The 17,220-nt window shown below is 49.7% G+C and overlaps 7 protein-coding genes across 7 annotated transcripts; 3 read left to right on the top strand and 4 right to left on the bottom strand.

The window, feature by feature from the left end:
* Window positions 1-408: 408 nt before the first annotated feature.
* ABOM_001107 (putative GTP binding protein (Gtp1)) lies at window positions 409-2,089 on the top strand (the record flags this gene model as incomplete). Its single annotated transcript, XM_022528237.1, has 10 exons — window positions 409-437; window positions 510-538; window positions 607-621; window positions 688-712; window positions 772-1,090; window positions 1,179-1,288; window positions 1,343-1,488; window positions 1,545-1,602; window positions 1,662-1,826; window positions 1,882-2,089. The coding sequence occupies 10 exons, from the start codon at window positions 409-411 to the stop codon at window positions 2,087-2,089; spliced, it is 1,104 nt and encodes a 367-aa protein (XP_022393896.1).
* A 323-nt stretch (window positions 2,090-2,412) lies between these two features.
* On the bottom strand, window positions 2,413-3,741 carry cpa1 (carbamoyl-phosphate synthase (glutamine-hydrolyzing) CPA1; the record flags this gene model as incomplete). The annotated part of the gene is made up of 1 exon (XM_022528236.1): window positions 2,413-3,741. One exon carries the CDS (start codon window positions 3,739-3,741, stop codon window positions 2,413-2,415), a length of 1,329 nt encoding a protein of 442 aa, XP_022393998.1.
* An 821-nt stretch (window positions 3,742-4,562) lies between these two features.
* Window positions 4,563-6,003, top strand: ABOM_001105 (uncharacterized protein; the record flags this gene model as incomplete). Its single annotated transcript, XM_022528235.1, has 2 exons — window positions 4,563-4,678; window positions 5,172-6,003. The coding sequence occupies 2 exons, from the start codon at window positions 4,563-4,565 to the stop codon at window positions 6,001-6,003; spliced, it is 948 nt and encodes a 315-aa protein (XP_022393953.1).
* A 1,665-nt stretch (window positions 6,004-7,668) lies between these two features.
* Window positions 7,669-9,392, top strand: ABOM_001104 (putative C6 transcription factor; the record flags this gene model as incomplete). The annotated part of the gene is made up of 2 exons (XM_022528234.1): window positions 7,669-8,615; window positions 8,699-9,392. 2 exons carry the CDS (start codon window positions 7,669-7,671, stop codon window positions 9,390-9,392), a joined length of 1,641 nt encoding a protein of 546 aa, XP_022393956.1.
* A 159-nt stretch (window positions 9,393-9,551) lies between these two features.
* ABOM_001103 (uncharacterized protein) lies at window positions 9,552-11,368 on the bottom strand (the record flags this gene model as incomplete). The annotated part of the gene is made up of 4 exons (XM_022528233.1): window positions 9,552-10,808; window positions 10,861-10,924; window positions 10,988-11,139; window positions 11,219-11,368. The coding sequence occupies 4 exons, from the start codon at window positions 11,366-11,368 to the stop codon at window positions 9,552-9,554; spliced, it is 1,623 nt and encodes a 540-aa protein (XP_022393960.1).
* Window positions 11,369-13,126: 1,758 nt separating this feature from the next.
* On the bottom strand, window positions 13,127-14,366 carry ABOM_001102 (putative DnaJ domain protein Psi; the record flags this gene model as incomplete). Its single annotated transcript, XM_022528232.1, has 3 exons — window positions 13,127-13,381; window positions 13,447-14,111; window positions 14,219-14,366. The coding sequence occupies 3 exons, from the start codon at window positions 14,364-14,366 to the stop codon at window positions 13,127-13,129; spliced, it is 1,068 nt and encodes a 355-aa protein (XP_022394060.1).
* Window positions 14,367-15,235: 869 nt separating this feature from the next.
* cp1 (putative carboxypeptidase S1) lies at window positions 15,236-17,129 on the bottom strand (the record flags this gene model as incomplete). Its single annotated transcript, XM_022528231.1, has 2 exons — window positions 15,236-16,933; window positions 16,992-17,129. The coding sequence occupies 2 exons, from the start codon at window positions 17,127-17,129 to the stop codon at window positions 15,236-15,238; spliced, it is 1,836 nt and encodes a 611-aa protein (XP_022393958.1).
* Between the last annotated feature and the right edge of the window lie 91 nt (window positions 17,130-17,220).

Here is a 17,220-nt window from a genome sequence, read left to right as displayed (position 1 = left end):
GAACCTGAGCAAGGGATCCTTATGAAGCATATCCAGAGGAATTGAAGGAACATATAATTGTAACCCTGATTTAGCTTTACTGTCCAACATGTCTGGTGGGTTAGATATCATCTTCTGACATCAGAGGAACCACCTAAGCGGTCGACAACGCGGTCAAAATGGAATGGCAGAATCCCCAGAACCGCCGATTATGTAAGGCAGTTATTTTGCGAGATTTTGATACATGATTGTTTCCCCCCAGACTCCCCACTCTTATCGCAGAAGATCAGACCAGAGTACCTGTATCCTGGTATCTCGGGCATATTCTACATTTGACACCCTTTAGGGAACCCGATTCACGGGCAGCTTCGTCGCAGTAGTACTTGTTATCGCTGAATTTTTGAGTCCGCGGGGCTCCCAACCGGCAAGATGGTGAACATCACGGAAAAGATTAAAGAGTACGTTTGGAAGAGCGAATCGCCTCGGAATGGATTTTCCAAATGGGATTAGATTCTGATATCATACAATAGGATTGAGGATGAGATGCGCAGGACGCAGAGTAAGCTTCTTTCGTCCCCTTACCCTTCCCCGACTTTATTCAGAACCCCGCCGCTAACTCGATAACAGAGAACAAGGCCACAGGTGCGCATTACCACAGCTATATCTTCCATACTACAAAGATATTATTAAGTTCTAACCCATAACCAGAATACCATCTGGGTCTGCTGAAGGGGTACAAACCACTCTATCCCACTCAATCAGAGCAAAACAGCTAGCTAACAGCTCCGACAGAAAGCTCGCCCGATTAAGAGCCCAACTTCTGGAGCCGACAGGTGGTGCCGGCGGCGGTGGCGCAGGCTTCGATGTCAGCAAAAGCGGTGATGCCCGTGTTGCCCTTGTCGGTTTCCCCTCCGTCGGTAAATCGACGTTCCTAAGCAAGATCACGAAGACGAAGAGTGAGGCCGCTGCGTACTCTTTCACCACGTTGACTGCTATTCCGGGTGTGTTAGAATATGGGGGTGCGGAGATCCAGATTCTTGATCTTCCTGGTATTATTGAGGGAGCTGCTGAGGGTAAGGGAAGAGGTCGTCAGGTTATCTCTGCTGCTAAGGTTAGTTCATTGCCCATTTTTCTATTACTTTTTACGATTCGTGGCTGGAAGGAGATGATGGATAGCTATGTGTCTAACCGGCTACCAGACTAGTGATTTGATCCTCATGGTTCTCGATGCCACTAAACGCGCAGAGCAGCGGGCACTCCTAGAGGCGGAATTGGATGCCGTTGGTATTCGTCTCAACAAGGAGCCACCGTAAGTAGCTGTCCTTGGACATAAGCCAAACGATTATATCGCTAACAGATCTAGAAACATCTACCTCAAACAAAAGAAAGCTGGCGGAGTGAAGATCACCTTCCAGACGCCCCCGAAATACCTCGACGAGAAGCTCATCTTCAACGTCCTCCGTGATTACAAGATGCTGAACTGTGAAGTTCTGATCCGAGATGAATACGGTATGTTTTAATACCTTGCCACCTAGCGAATCGTGCACTAATGCATACCGCAACAGCAACGATCGATGACTTCATCGACGTTATCATGAAAGATCACAGAAAATACATCAGATGGTGAGACCAAACTCCACGTTTCAAAAAATTGTGCCTGGACAAATCTAACTCTAAGACAGTCTCTACGTATATAACAAGATCGACAGCATCAGTCTTGACTTCCTGAATCAACTCGCTCGTGAACCACATACCGCCGTAATGAGTTGCGAACTAGACCTTGGCGTTCAGGAGGTGGTTGAGCGGGTCTGGAAAGAACTCCGTTTGATCAGAGTATACACGAAACGGTACGCGTCTCCCCCGCAACCCGGTAAACGGATGAAGATATCTAACCTTGAGCAGGAAAGGAGAAGAGCCCGATTTCAGCGAAGCGTTGATTGTACGGAGCAACTCTTCCATCGAGGAGGTCTGTGATAGCATTCACCGGACGTTGAAAGAATCGTTTAAGTATGCTTTGGTGTGGGGTGCAAGTGCGCGGCATATCCCGCAGCGAGTTGGATTGGGACATATTGTGGCAGATGAGGATGTGGTTTCGATAGTTGCGAAGTAATTGCGGTATGGGGGTTATTCTTACGAAACGAATACATTAAGACTAAATGTGATACGACGATGTGACCCCGAGCCGAGGCCAGACAGATATTACAGGCTAGAACCCCTACATTTGCTACACAGCGCTTAGTGGCATTTACACGATACCCTAAAGACTCCAAATTGTAACAGCAAGTTATTTCAATTGCTAGAAAGACCCATATGAACCGTACTAAATATTAACCCGAATTGAATGACATTCACATAACCCATTAACCCAGACTCCACGCACAAAGACCAAAAAGAGGATGCCATTCTTTTAAGCGGCGGCAGCTGCAGCAGCGGCTACGTTCTGCATGCCAATAGTGGCTGGACGCCAACACGCTCCTTAGCAAGGAGATCGACCAAGAGAGGGCTAGGCAGGCTATCCCGAGTGGGGTGGAAAGCCGACTGGCTAGCCTTGTACTTGCGCACGCTATCAAGGTAGATGTCGAACAGGTAGGAGGAGTCGAGCGGGCCGCCCTTGGCCTCGGGGTGGAACTGAGTGCTGAAGATAGGACGGGTTTTGTGGATCATACCCTCATTGCTCGAGTCGTTCAAGTTCACAAAGTAGGGCTTCCAGTCGGACGGCAAAGTCGAAGCATCAACGGCATAACCGTGGTTCTGGCTAGTGATATGGCAACGACCAGTGCTCATGTCCAGAGCGGGAATGTTGTGGGCACGGTTACCATACTTCAGCTTGACGGTACGAGCACCAATAGCAAGGGCCAACAGCTGGTGTCCCAAGCAAATACCGAAGATAGGCACCTGGGAGGTCTCCATCAAGCGGCGCAGGTGGTAAGCAGTCTCCTGGCAGTGGGTGGGGTCACCAGGGCCGTTGGAGATGAAGACACCATCAAAGTGGTGGGCAACCTTGTGGATGGGGTAGTCGAAGGGGAACACAGTGATACTGGCTCCACGGCTGACCAAGCTACGGAGAATGTTCTCCTTGACACCACAGTCGAGGACGGCAACGTGGCACTGAGGATCGGCGGCACTCACGTGGAATGGGGCCTTGGTGCTGACCTGACGGACAAGGTGGATCTGCTCAGGGTCCACGAAGGCCTCATCCTGGTCGGCGTCGTACTCCTCACCAACAGTGATACGGGCCAGAGAGGAACCCTGCTCACGCAGGTAGGTGACAATGGCACGAGTGTCAACGCCGGAGATGGCAGGGACACCCTCACGGGCACACCACTCGCCAAGGCTCTGGACGGCGGTCCAGTGGCTGTACTGCTCGGCCACATCGGCAACCACCACACCAGCAGCCTGGAGGTGAGGAGACTCAAAGTACTTGAGAAGGCCGTGCTGGTCCTTCTCAGTGGAGGGGACACCGTAGTTGCCAATCAGGGGCTGGGTGAAGACCAGGATCTGACCACGGTAGGAAGGGTCAGTCAAGGACTCAGGGTATCCAACCAAGGAAGTCGTGAAGACGGCCTCGCCGGAGATGTTAGAGCGAGCTCCGAACGACTTCCCGTGGAAGATAGGACCATCTCGGATCGTGAAGGTGGCACGCTCGTGGGCAACGCGACCGTTGCGCACAGTGGCCATGAACCGAGACTGGATAGAAGCGTTCACGGAAGGGAAGGCAGAGGCCCTGGCGGGCATTGCCTTGAAGATTCGGGCAGCAAACATGTTATGTCAAGGGATTTAAAAGTGAAAGAGTTTATGGTCGATGTTTGAAAAAGGGTTCAGTAGTTTCCGGAAGCTTTCCAGAGATGATCCGAGATGTAGTCCTGCAAGCAATGCCGAGTCAGTCCCAATTGATCCATACTGACCATAGGTGGTCGTAAACCACGGCCCGGAAACAGGCATGGATTGGTCCCATCACGAGTGTCACGTGGGGCTGAATGGGGTCTGCATACCTGAGAAGTGAAAGTCGAGAAAAAACGCATAAGCGCGACGGTGCTGTTACCAGTCACTAAACAAATGGATAAGATAGGATTGAGAAAGGGTTGATTAGATCGACATCGACGAGATGTGCGTGCAAAGAGTCTGATCAGTTGAAGATATGGGATGAGTCAATGGGAGGAGAAGAAAGAGGAAGAGGAAGAGTGACGAGAGCGGCGGATCTTAAGGAAGAGCGGAAGAAACTGAGTGCCGGCCCGGTCCCAGGCACGTGACGCGCTACACCGACTTCTGCGCGGTCCCGCCCAATCAGGGCGCCGATATTGGCGCGATTTGCCTGCGCTATCGGAATGGCAACTTTTTTCTATCGGCGTCTTCAAATAAACCCAATTATCCAATCGATTCTCCACCGCGCCATTATCTCTTTACGCCCTCCACACTTACCCCCCGGTAAAAGGAGACACGGTGGCTGGTTAAGTAAGGACAACACCCCTGCTTGGAAGAGTCGACCATCATACTAGTATCATACACCATAGATCAATAGATCAATATCAATCTCGGATCGATTGAATTCTGACAGTAATACTACTCCGCCGTACAGGACCAACATGAATCGCCACCGTGACTCACGCAGGACGATCAAATCATTGGGTAGCAAACACTGGTGGGCCTTGATCATCTCGGATGAGTTGTCCTATCCTCACCTATTCAAGCATAATACAAGGTTAGCCTACTACGTACTAGTCGTAGTAGTAGTAGTAGTAGTAGTAGTAGTACTTCCAAGGGTAAAAAAATTTTCACTTGTCGGGTCCTACCAATGACAGAGTCTGGGCCGCTGTCTTCCGGTGCCAAAGAGTCCGGGGAATTTCATACATTTATCAGGGGGATTTGCTTGGCACCGACGGCAACTTTTCTCATCGGCATGGCCCGAATGATCTCCGAGAAACTTCCACGGCTAGTCAAATGGAAATATGCACAGCGGTGACACAAATCTAGCGACACCTGATCGGTAGATTTCTACATTTATACTTCCGGGGACTTCAGTGATTTCCGCACTTGTCCTCAAAGCACCCATAGGCTCCGACTCATAAAGGGCCCTCGAGGTATTCGCTTAGACTAGATTGATATAAACTATGTATTTACATCAACAACAGTACCGCGAACGAAGTAGCTCTATTCTGTCATGATCATATTTAAACCCTTTCTTCACGCTTTAGTGGCAACTACCCTACTAAGACTCTCCCTGGGACGAGCGTCCCTCCAATCTCCACCTCACCGGCAACTCATTTCACAGCCATCGAACCACTGGGAAGACCCGGGCTGCGATGCTCCGGCATCGTCGATCCAGACGGCCACTGCAATGGCGATGGCATCATCGACAACCCCCAGAACCCCCGAGACAAGGAGCGAGAAGGATTCCGATTTGACAACCCTTCAACCCACTGCAAATACGTCACGCAAATGCACATCTGGGACTCCTTCAAAGATCTCGAGAAAGACATGTCTAAACTGTTCACCCTGATCCACAAGAATGTCAGCTTCACCGTGGTGGGCCACCACCCCATAGCCGGCCATTACAACGACCTGCTCCATTTTTACGTCAATGCATTGCGCCGAGTGAGTGTTTTGTTCTTGGACCATGCAGACAAATTCGAGATCCATCCACAGGCTATCCATGGGGGCTGTAATAGTGCTTGGTCGGTATCAGAGATTCAGTTCAAGGGCGTCATGAACTCGGGTATGTGTAATCCCCGGTACGACCTCGTTGGAATGGTGCTGATGTGCTTTGTGGTGGTGCTGATGCCAGGTGATGACTTTGATATTGTAAATGTGTGGGTAACGAGATGGTATGAAGATCAGATGGTCGAGATCCGGACATATATAGATGCCCCGCGGATCATGGACGCCCTTCACAAGAACGAGCTCTGGTGGAATGGTACCACGTTTCGTGACAATGTGCATTACATGCCGGGGCCGGCGGGTATGCCCGATCTCAAGGAACTGGAGGACCTCATGGGTTATCCCGACGGCCGTAACTATGAGGATTGAGTAAGGAACTGGGTAGTTCATATACAAGGTAGCTCAGACACGGCCAATAGTGTAGTTTTGCTTAGTAGCATTGCCCCATTTGGTGATTATCTCTCGCCTGTAGATGAACCGGAAGTGGTGGGTTGTAGTCAACTGATATATACAGCCTTGCGCAAATGCATCTGGCCATCACCAGCCCTAGCGTATTGTAACTAAATGTTATGGCTTGCTAGCTTGCGTACCTCAAGTAGGCAACAAATAAACACCGGTTAGTCTGACGGGGATTTGATGAGGAGCTAACTTCCTTCGGATACCTTCTGGCCAGTCTCGACGGCGCCATGACTACTATTAGGCATCTCCCCTTGGCCCCCGCAAGTGCTGCACCCGTCTGCGGGTATCGGGACTATGGATGGGGAGCGGGCTTATATGGTGCAGAAGGGGTCGGGCCATCCTGCCCAGGGGTTTCCGTGTAAGGTTACGATGGCTAGAGGTTGAGGATGTACAGAAGTCTGCCTCACGAAGGCGTCAACTGTTTCCACAAACAGTGTTCTAGATTCGGCTATCCGCCAACGTTTTCATAAAACTCAGGATCTCATCTAGGCATTCTACTAAATATCTCCGTGTAGTCAATGCCTTGGATTTCTCAAGCCGTCTTTCCGGTTTCAAGCATAGACGCTGCCAATCGAGGTCCTCATCTGCCACATCCTTTACTTCATGGAAGATCTTGGTAGGGATCCGAGAATACCAGAAGGTGTTACCGAAACGGAGACCTAAAGCCTTCTCCATATTGGCCATGGCTTTCGAGGGAAGGCAATCAGCGATCAGGTAGAGAATTTCTACTGGGAGGTTGCAGGTTCCGAGCCGCCGCACATTTTGACGGGCAGGCCATCAATTTTGGATCTTCAACTTTCTGCAATCTACCCATTCTAATGCTAGACCAATGGCATAGGAAACACACTTTGCGCGAGACCAGGCCATGTTCCGTATTCAAGGGCGCCAACATGATGGTGCAACGCCTGAGATATGGCATGTATGCTCTCTCTGGTTATAGAGGACTTATGGGATGTGAATACATCGCGTATGGATGTTTGATAGGCTATAAATGACTCACTCATGCGATGGACAGCCCACCAGACCTTCATCCGGAAGAGATGGAGATCTTCTACATCCTCGGCGTTGCGGAGTACAGCTCCATCATTCTTGCGTAGACTTGTACCCTTGTAATAACGCTCACAATCATATGGTTCCATATGAAACGTATAACGGCAGATGTAGCAGTGTATATTACCATAGTAGTCAGCTTGAGTCATCTGGGATAGGAAAGTAAATCAGTAATTACCTTGTTTTCTTTGACTGAGAATACTTGGTCAAAAAGGAATCAGTCTACCTAGCAAAAGGTACAAGGTACAGTAAGCATGGAGTATTACTCCATGCTCAGCGCATGCCAATAGTAATTGCGACGTCCTACTTTGGTACTAGTTGAGCCATATATGCATGCGATGGACTTGTAGGACTCGTATTGTTTGTTTGTTAGGGCATGATGCCAAGAGGAGTGGGCGACGCTATACCCGATCTGCGCATGGCATTTAAATCAGTCATCGACCAGGCCTCGGTCCACTTGCCATGTACCTCTCCAGACATTAAACCGAACCCGAAACAATGACCTGAGTCCATACTCACTAAAGAATGAGTGAGACGGCGAGAAAACGCTCCAGGATCGCTTGTGTCTCCTGCCAATCACGAAAACGTAAATGCACCGGTGACCAGCCCTGCAGCACATGTTGTCAATTTGGTATCGACTGCCACTACGATCTGCTGTCCCGCAAGAAAAAGGACGCCAGGTCTTTTAGACCGCAGCAATCAATTCCTCCAATAGTCAGCACTACGTCCCGTAATGAATCTATCCCCAAGAGTCACCGCGAGGGGACTAAAGGCGACTCCCCTGACATACCTGTTAGCTCCTTGGAAGCCAATTCAGGAGCAGCATTTGTACGGAGGCTGGGGCTCAAGATCGACCCAGCTAATGCCCCGAGGCTAGATCTGTTCGCCTGGAACGTGGGCGCTCGTCATCCGACTCCTTCTCCGATGCCCCCATCGTCAATGCCCAGGGCAGTAAGCGTTGTAGACATCATTTCTCTGGAAGAAATGAAACTGCTCGCCGCCACGTTTTTCGAGAAGGTAGATCCGTGCTACGGCTTCATCGACCGGGAACATCTGTTCCGCCAACTGGGAAGACGATGGCTCCCCACATCATCGGAGTCTGTGTTGCCCTACGGACCGTATGACGCCGTGCTCTGCGGCGTTGCAGCATTCGGGTATCTGTTCTCACGCAGACAGGCACCCCAAGCAGAACTTCAGCTGGCCGAGACCGCCCGCTTAATCCTTGACCAGCACATGCTCTCCGAAAAGCCTTCGTCAGTCGACATTGTCACTGGCTGGGTGCTTCGAGTGGCATACCTGCGCACCACAGCTGCTCCTGATGCCGCTTGGATGGCCAGTTGTTCGCTGATGCATCTCATTGAAGCCACCGGTCTTCATCTGGAGCCCTCATCAGACACAGTCCTCGGGCAATCGGCAGAGACGTGCGAACCAGAAATCCGGCGGAGGCTATTTGCCATGCGCGCCATCTTAACGTCTGGATCTCTTTCGAGCTAGGACGTTCCCGCGTCGTCTTACATGGAGCAACATCCCTCCCACCCACTCCAAGATCAACTAGGGAGATTTTTAACCTTCTCCCAATATCAGAAAGTCTGGACCCAAACAAAGCGCAGGACTCCCTAGACCTAGAGTCAGCGCTGGTGAATGTTCTAGAGATCGTTCACCCCCTTGCCTCACATACCCTGGCCCAATGCAACCTGATGCTCTGCATCTACCGGCGCTTGCGTGGCCTCGACACCGTTATATCTGGACCGCTCCTTGACCAAGTACTTGAGCTAGCAAGAAAGGGCCTTCAGGCTTCTCGCAACATGATCGCATCGATCAGTCCGTGGCATCAGACCGCCAACGTACCCTTCCAGATCATTTGCACATTACTAGCGATCGACAGTCGCGCTTCGTTAGCACTGTTAGGCGATGCAATGCAGACACTGCGTGAGGTCGCCTTAGCGTACGATACAGACGTCATGAGGGAGGCCTACAGTACGGCATACCTGCTGATCCTGCTCCACCAGCGACGAAAGGAAGAGGACGCGAGAACCCTTCGAGGTGTTTTGCGTGCCAACTCCGCAGCCTCAGCTCCACAGGCGGAGATCACGGAACCCACAATTGAGTCGACTCACTCCCTCGCGGATTACCCGGGGTTCTCATGGTTGAGTGATTTGGTGATTGATATGCCTGGCCTGCAAAACTTTGACCTTGAAAGTTTCCTGGCAACCGACAATTCATGGCCGCTGCCGGAGCCAGGGATGTGATATTTTATATTTCAGTTTACAACTAGCGCGTGCTCTACCAAAACCGTATACCACATGAAGCATCAAGGGTAGTTGATGATATGGAACAGGATGCCGCTCCTATGATTCCCAGCCGTATGGGTGATAAATAAAGGCTTATATTACGAGGCCGTGGCTAGTCTATTCAGACTTCTTTTGCTTGGTACTCCTTCTCTGTGGCCGTGTTCCAGATGACCAGGCTATCGCACCCAGCTTCCATAATACCCACAGTGACCCTAGGCCAATGACAATCATGGTCCCCAACTCAATCGCCTTACTTTGGAAAAACCCTTTATCATCCAATTGAAGAACCGGAACTTCCAACTTCTCAACAAGCCGATCAGATGAAGGATGCAGCTGGTAGAACATGGTTCGAGTTCCAAACAGTCCCTCCCATCCAAGGTTGACCCTGTCAAACGGATTTACCCCCATCTTGGTGCCGTCCTCAGCCGTGCAAGCCCAAAATACCACTGGCCATGGGACTGGGGCGGACCGGTAACCAGACTCGGACGGCCGCAAGTACCGCAGATGGAGGGGAATAGTGACATTCCACTCCTCTGGAACTTGTTCAGATTCAGAAGGTGTGGCTAGCTCAAACAACCAATTTGATCCCCAGCGAGACACAAACCAGTCTGGCGCCTCAAGGTCTGTCTCTCCAGCGACTGCACGAAGAGCGACCAAGTTGTGAGAGTCTAGGAACAACGGGTCAGTGGTCGAAAGCTGATACTTATCGCCAAATATCGTCGATGGGAGCGTCAGGTAGGTGTGAAGCGCACATGTCGCGTCCGACGGAGCAGGCGGGGGGTTAAGCGATGACGGTGGCATCGAGATGGTCATGATTGGATGCAAACCCGTCGGGGAAGTAAACGAGATTGAATATGTTGCATCCTCCGGGAGAGGCTGATGGCGAGAGGGGAAAGAGAAGAGCGTCGGCTCTGCCCATGAATCATCAGTACCATATCCGTACGCAACACCAAACGCACCCAGCAATCCGTTTCTAAGCATACTCAACTGATCATCCTTCCCAACAACAGCCAGTAGCCCTCCCATCTTAATATCCTCGGGCTCTGTCGCCGTTTCGGTGCCTAATAACCCCACTTCAACCTGATCCGTTCCCGCAGCATGTTTCCGTATCTCATCCGTCCATCCATTTTCCGGCGGTTGTGACCAATACCCCAAGACAGTCAGCGAATGCGAGATACTATCGTAGTTGATATCAACCGAGTCCGCGGACCGAATCGATGCAGCATAACGGAGACATTGCTCATCGGACGACGAACAAATCTTTTTCTCGATATACGCAACTAGGTTGTCAAGGGACGGAAGTAAACTGTGGTATTGGAAAGCAGCGGTGGAAGCGAAACGCGTGGACAAGATGGGAGGCGTAATGAAAGACTCCTGTAATATCTGTCAGTCACAAGTATGCTTAACAGAGAAACGCAATACCAACCTCGGGACTCTTGCATTTCAACCCATAATCAAACGTCCTCTTCAACAGCGCACACAACGATTTTCTTCAATAAACTATCAATATATACATAGCAAGCACACCCATATCTTAAGCAATAGAAACTCACAACTTGTTCTCCTCAGACGAACCATCAACAGGTGTGTAGAAAATATGCAATCCAGGCGAAACCCGACTCGAAAACGGCGCAACAGTATCATACCGCCTTTCCGACGCCCACCGGACATGAAGCTGATGACACTGTTTCAAGACCTCTGCAAGCTAAAATAATCAGAATCTAACATTAGCACCATACAACCTTTTGATTTTAAAGGGTAGGCTGTTAAAAACAAGAAAATACCTCCTCGGGAAGCTCATCAACGCTAAACGTTGCCCGTTCCTCACGGGCACCATCAATCCCATTCACGGTGAGGGCATCCGGTGTTAGGACCGCTTGATCCAGGGAAAATGGGGTCTCGGGATGTTGAACGAAGGTGATTCTGCGACGCATTGTTGTATCGCTTGATTGAGAGTTGTCGGTAGTTACTGGCTGGGGAGAGTTGGAGCTTGCTTCTCCGCATTTATTGTTTGTCGTCACGGGGAGTGCTCGTTGCTTGATTGCGTTAGTGTTGGTGCTTTGGCGATAAGATAAGGACTTCCTTTTTGGGACAGATAGCGGGAATTGCTTCTGATTGTTTATTTCGTCGCCTCTTATTTTTCTCTTTGACTTTTCTTTTTCATTCTTTCATTCTTTCTTTTTTTTTTCTAAACTTGAACGTAGTGAGGGCTTAATACGTGGTGGCGCCTGTTGCGAACCTGCGGTCTGATATAAATTACGTGGGAATCCCCAGTCACTATGCTTGTCTCTATTGGGAAGTGTATATTAAATATAGATTTATCATTTAGCGGTCGGCACTGTTTATATACTGGTTTGTTTATATATTTGGACAGGTGCTGAATAGACTGTATATATTATAGATAGTATTAGTAGATACTCGGGTGCTTCTTCAATTAAATACTAGATTTTCCTCACGATCTATACAAGACATATAATTTCGAGCTCTGTCAGCCGATAACCATACTCTATAGAGGTCAGACACCGACTGAGGAGCAATATAGACTCGATAGTTGTTCAAGGCAACAGTTTTGTTATATTGGCGTATATGTGATTGCTTTCCAAGTGGTATACTATTGTGCTGTGATCATATTCCTTGGACATATCTAGATCAATATGAAGCTGTCGTTTAGACTTGAGAATACTTTAGGAATTTTTGATTTCTCGAATTTCTTTTAAGAGGCGTCAATGGAAGTTGTCACCGATCTTTGGGCCCTCGGTTCTCTTTTGCTGGGTCTCCGCTTCGCAAATCCTCATCTACCTACTACGTGGTGGCTCAAGGTCAATCGCTTATCAACGTCAATTAAAGTCAATATTAACCTCTACCAAACAACTTCGTCTGCACGAACTTAAGTCCTGTTTACCGCCTATCTGTCCGGGAAGATTTACGATGTGGGTTCTGTCATCATTAATGACTCATTATCTAGGTGATGCCTTGCCCTTCATTTGTAAAAGGAGTCTCCTCGACCTCGATACTGGTAACTGAGGTAGGTAGGGGAGGTCCCATTATAGAAACAACCCTTGAATAGGCATCAAGGGGGCCCCTGTAAAACCTCAAAGCTGGATATAGTAGTAAGGAATAACAAAAGTGGTATAGAATAGCTGTCATTCAACAGCACAATCGGAAGCCAGCCTCTAGTCTTCCTGACAATACTCTAACCTGTAAGTACTACTAGTAGTACATACATAGCCCGGCAGGTGAGTCGCGGGTCGGCCCGCTTTGCCGAGCTTAATTTCTTCAGGAGATGGAGTAGTATTATCATTCATGATAATGAAGGATATAGGTCAATATTGGGGAACGATTTGCGAGGTTATGTTTTTAAGGGGACTTGCTGGGATAATATATAGAGAACGCAGTACTACTTTGGTGTTACCATATGCTCTTATGAGTGGAACTATATTCTTTCTTATACAATTTTTACTGCAGCAGCAATGAAATATTAAGATGGAAGTGTCGTAGCTTTTGTTATCAGAATCTAGAAAGATACAGGATGTAGTGGAAATCGTATAAAAACCATGTCATCACATCATCAAGCAACCCGTCGCTCGCCCCAACGCCAACAATGCTGGTATTAACTGGAAAAGAAAAGAAAAAAAAAGAGAACGAAGACAATCACGGAAGCACGTCTTTAAGGATATCTTTCTGAGAAGCAGTCAAACTGGCCGGGAACCGGACGTCACGTGAACTATCAGGTCGCCTCGCTCGCTTGGTTTCTTCGATATCGTCATACCCTGGCCGGGGAACCTCTCTTCGTATCCGGGTTGTGTTGGACCAGGCTTGGCTACCCGGATCGATTTTCCGTCGATTGTGCGCACGATCCGGTCCCAGCCGGTGAGAGCTTCTTTCAGGCTGATTTCAACAGTTGTAATGAGATTGTCACCCTGGCGTTTGAAGTTGGGATGTTCTTTCTATATGGAAGTTAGTCACAAGTCCCGCTACATTCGCGGGGCTAGTTTCGAGAATTGTCACTTACCTCTGTCACGATAAGATGGACATCCTGCCTGCCACCTTCTTCCTGATCGCCCACACCTCTGTATTTGATCTTCGAACCGGTCCGCAAGCCCGGCTTAATATTCGCTTCAAGCGTTACATCTTGGACGGTGCGCTTTCCGTTCGCATCGAAAGTCTTGCTCTTGACAGTCACTTTCTTCGTCGTTCCGCGCATCAGCTCTTCCAGTGTCAATGGCAGTTCCTTCTCAACTACGGTCGGTTCGGGGGTAGGGGCGCGCTGAGATTGCTGGAAGGCACTGGGGCCACGGCTTGAGCGGAAGCTACGGCCAGCGCCGCCACCGCCGCCTCCCATCCCACCCAGGATATCGAACAGGTCGTCATGATCCATGCCACCGCCGCCACCTTTGGCGAAGTTTCGGAAGATATCATCTGCAGAGCTGAACTGGAAGCCGCTGCCACCGCCGGGGCCAGTCGAGAAACGGAAGGTCCGGGCACCACCTCCTCCAGGCATGCCTCCGAATGAGAAACCACCCGGCATTCCACCGTCAAACGGACTTCCACCAGCACCGCCAGCACCGCCACTGGGCGGAGGAGCAGGGCCGCCCCGCATCAGATAGTCGAGGCCGAATTGGTCATAGATCTTGCGCTTTTCGGGATCGGACAGAACTTCGTAGGCTTGTGATACCTCTGTGACTATGTTAGCTATTATCCAAAACTATTGAGAAAAAGGGGGCGTATGTGGAATTCCATGTTGGGGGAGCACGGGAGGGGGAACCACGGTCAAGTCACCCTACCTTTGAACTTCTCCGATGCAGACGGGTTATCCTTGTTTTTATCCGGATGATATTTCAATGCGCACTTCCGGTATGCTTTTTTAATTTCATCTTGTGATGCATCGGGTTTGATACCCAAAGAATCGTACAGCTTAGTTTCTGCAACCATTGTGGGAACAATCGGTAATGAGTGGGGTAATTATGCAGCGAGATTGAGAACAAGCAAAAATCAACGAAACCCTAATTCAAGGGACCCAATGAGAATATAAGACAATGAACTCGGGGAAGAGACCAGCTCGATGTCAGGCAATGTCGAAAGGTCTTTCCCACCTCGACGGCAAGGGAGTAGAATCTCGAATGACGTAGAAGATTCGCGACCGAGTGAGTAACTTCTTTGACTTAAGATAGTCGGCGTGAGAGATTCTTTGGGGTGGTATGTTAAACGAGAAGTGAAAGACTTAGAGAGATGCACCGCAAACCGAGAGCGAATAAGCCGGCATTTAGCAAACGGAGACTGAGAGGAGGGTAGAAGGTGGCTTCATGTATCGTGCAGCGAGACGGCGGCATTCAGGTGACGACAGACCAGTCCCGATGGAGCAGCACTGTGACGTGTGACGTTGACCGCATAAGCCTCTCTGCCAATCGAAGGTTCGAGAATGTTCGGATACCACAAGTTCGTACTTTTTTTCTGCTATAAGAACGGAGAAAATTATACTATCCCTAGTCGGAAAAGATTATATCGATAATACCCATCGCGCTGAGGCAGACATTGTATGCAGTACCGGTGGTTTCGTTGCATATCTGTTGCCTCAACTCGTTTGCAGTCCTTTTAGTCCCTCAATCACTGGATCAGACGGGAACTTTCTTTTTATGGTTTAGCCTGTGAGCCGGGAAGCCCCACATCTTTCACATGATCCAGCTATTCTGATGTAATACAGTATACTGTCATTCTACTCTTCATAGGAATATTCTAGGTACAATAGTATTGCCAGGGAGAAATGCCAATACATGCTCAAATCTGACCTGGACATCTAATCATCATGACGAATCCGTATCCAATACGATATAGTTCTTGATCACTGCGGTTCCGTTCACGACACTCGCAGTCTGCTCCTTTGTGCAAGTGCTGCCCAGCTCGAGAATGTAGCAAGTAGGCGCAGGGCTGTCAGGAACCGTGTTGGTGACGTTCCAGGTTGTGGAGGGCCCACGAGTGGAGTAGGTATTGTTTTTGGCGGTAGAGACCTTGCCTGTTGCAATGTCTTTGTTGAACAATGCACGGTGGAAGATCTCATACGCCGTCTCGGGCTGATATGCCGGCACCTCATGACCTGCTTGGAAAACGCGAGTGAACGAGAAGTTTCCGTACTGCCGTACCAAGCCACCGATATATGATGCATTGGTCTTCAGAGGGGCGTAACCCGCAGAGCGGAACTTGGCGGCATCCGAGTAATCCACCTTCAAGCTCACTTCTTCTCCCCCGTTCCAGGGGCAAGCGTAATCCCGATCGCCATATACTAAGGCAACTTTGATGCCGGAGTCCAGCACGTATGCAATATCCTCCAGGTACCCGCGTACATCAGAGCGCGGGTAGTCACCTGTTGCGGAAAAGCCATTGTAGACGCTATCGACAGACTCGGTGAAATTGACCGGAACTCCGAGGGCTCCTTGGACCCAATGCTGGTTTAAGAAACCAAAGTAATACGGAGGGGGGAAAGGATCGGGGTCGAAATGCGAAATATCGTAGTAGCCTCGTCCAGAGTATAGCGAATACGGGCCCTCTACTTGGTTGCTGCAGTATGCGTTCGCTTTCGCACAAACCTTGTTAACGGTCGCGTTGTTGCCGTACATCTTGGGGTCTCCCTCTGCGGCCAACCGACGACATTCGATGATCTGATCCTTGCAGCCTCCGGGCTTGCTCCAAGCCTCCATCGCCATATCGTATACAGTTTTGTTGATGGCCTCAATGCCATATGTATTGTTGTATGCTATCTGGGGGTAAGATGGCGACTGCACCAGGAGGTCGATGCAGCCATTGATAATTCCGAGGGTGTCCAAGTGAATATAGTGAGCATCATCTATTTCAATGGACCCGTTGGCAATTTTCTCATTCTGTTCTTGGAAGAAAGCAGTGAAAGATGGCCCGTACCGTCCTCCGTAGGACTCTGTCCAGATGCTTACTCGGTCATCGTGCGGCTTATACTCTGGAAATTCCGAGAACCAAGTCTGCGCAAAGGACCACAAAGCGCGGGCGGCGTTTTCTGTGGTATTGGCAGCGGTCGATTTGTTCTGGCTAGGGAAGGTGCCCACGTAAAAGGTGCTATTCTGCTCCGGGACACCGTCCGGATAGCTTGAAACGTTCCACCTGCTCGTAAGCTGGTCATAGGTTCCATTCGTGGGGATATCGTAACTGAAGCCGACTTGATTCGGCTGGTCAATGTAGAGCATATTCACATAGTTGTTCCATGACCAGGGGTTAATTTCGGTGGTATTTGAATCGTTATTAACACGGCATGGTCCATTCTCCTGCATCAGGCCGATCATCGAAGAGCTTCCTGGCCCACCATTCATCCAAATAGAAAGAGGGGCATTTCTAGGGTCATTTCTAGATTCAAAGAACCAAAAGAAAGTGTTGATGGGATAATCTTGGTCTAGTGACACATCTTTGAGAGTACCCGGGGGAAGATGCACGTAACCCGAATACGATTTAACGCCCGGGGTTGTTTCGCAAATACCAGGCTGACGAAAGTTCGGTTAGCATCAAACCTGGGCAGCCACAGATGCGTATAACACCTACTTCTTTGTATGAGATCTTAACACCTTCCTGATGCTTCGAATTGATGATCTTCAGGCCTTCGGGGGTCGGGGGGAAATACTGGCCGGCGACGGCGCCGACCAGGCCGGCAGTATGAATCACTGACTTAAGGGACGGCATGGGACGTGGTGGTGACCCAGATCGAAGCTTGGGAGGGAATCGAAACAATGCGAGTCAGGGTGGATAACAGGGAGGCTTTATAGTTTAATTC

This window comes from Aspergillus bombycis (assembly GCF_001792695.1).
Source record: "Aspergillus bombycis strain NRRL26010 chromosome Unknown contig00004, whole genome shotgun sequence".
Taxonomy (NCBI): Eukaryota; Fungi; Ascomycota; class Eurotiomycetes; order Eurotiales; family Aspergillaceae; genus Aspergillus; species Aspergillus bombycis.
The sequence above is the reverse complement of the archived record's forward strand: the minus strand, read 5'-3'. Positions and strand labels throughout refer to the sequence as shown.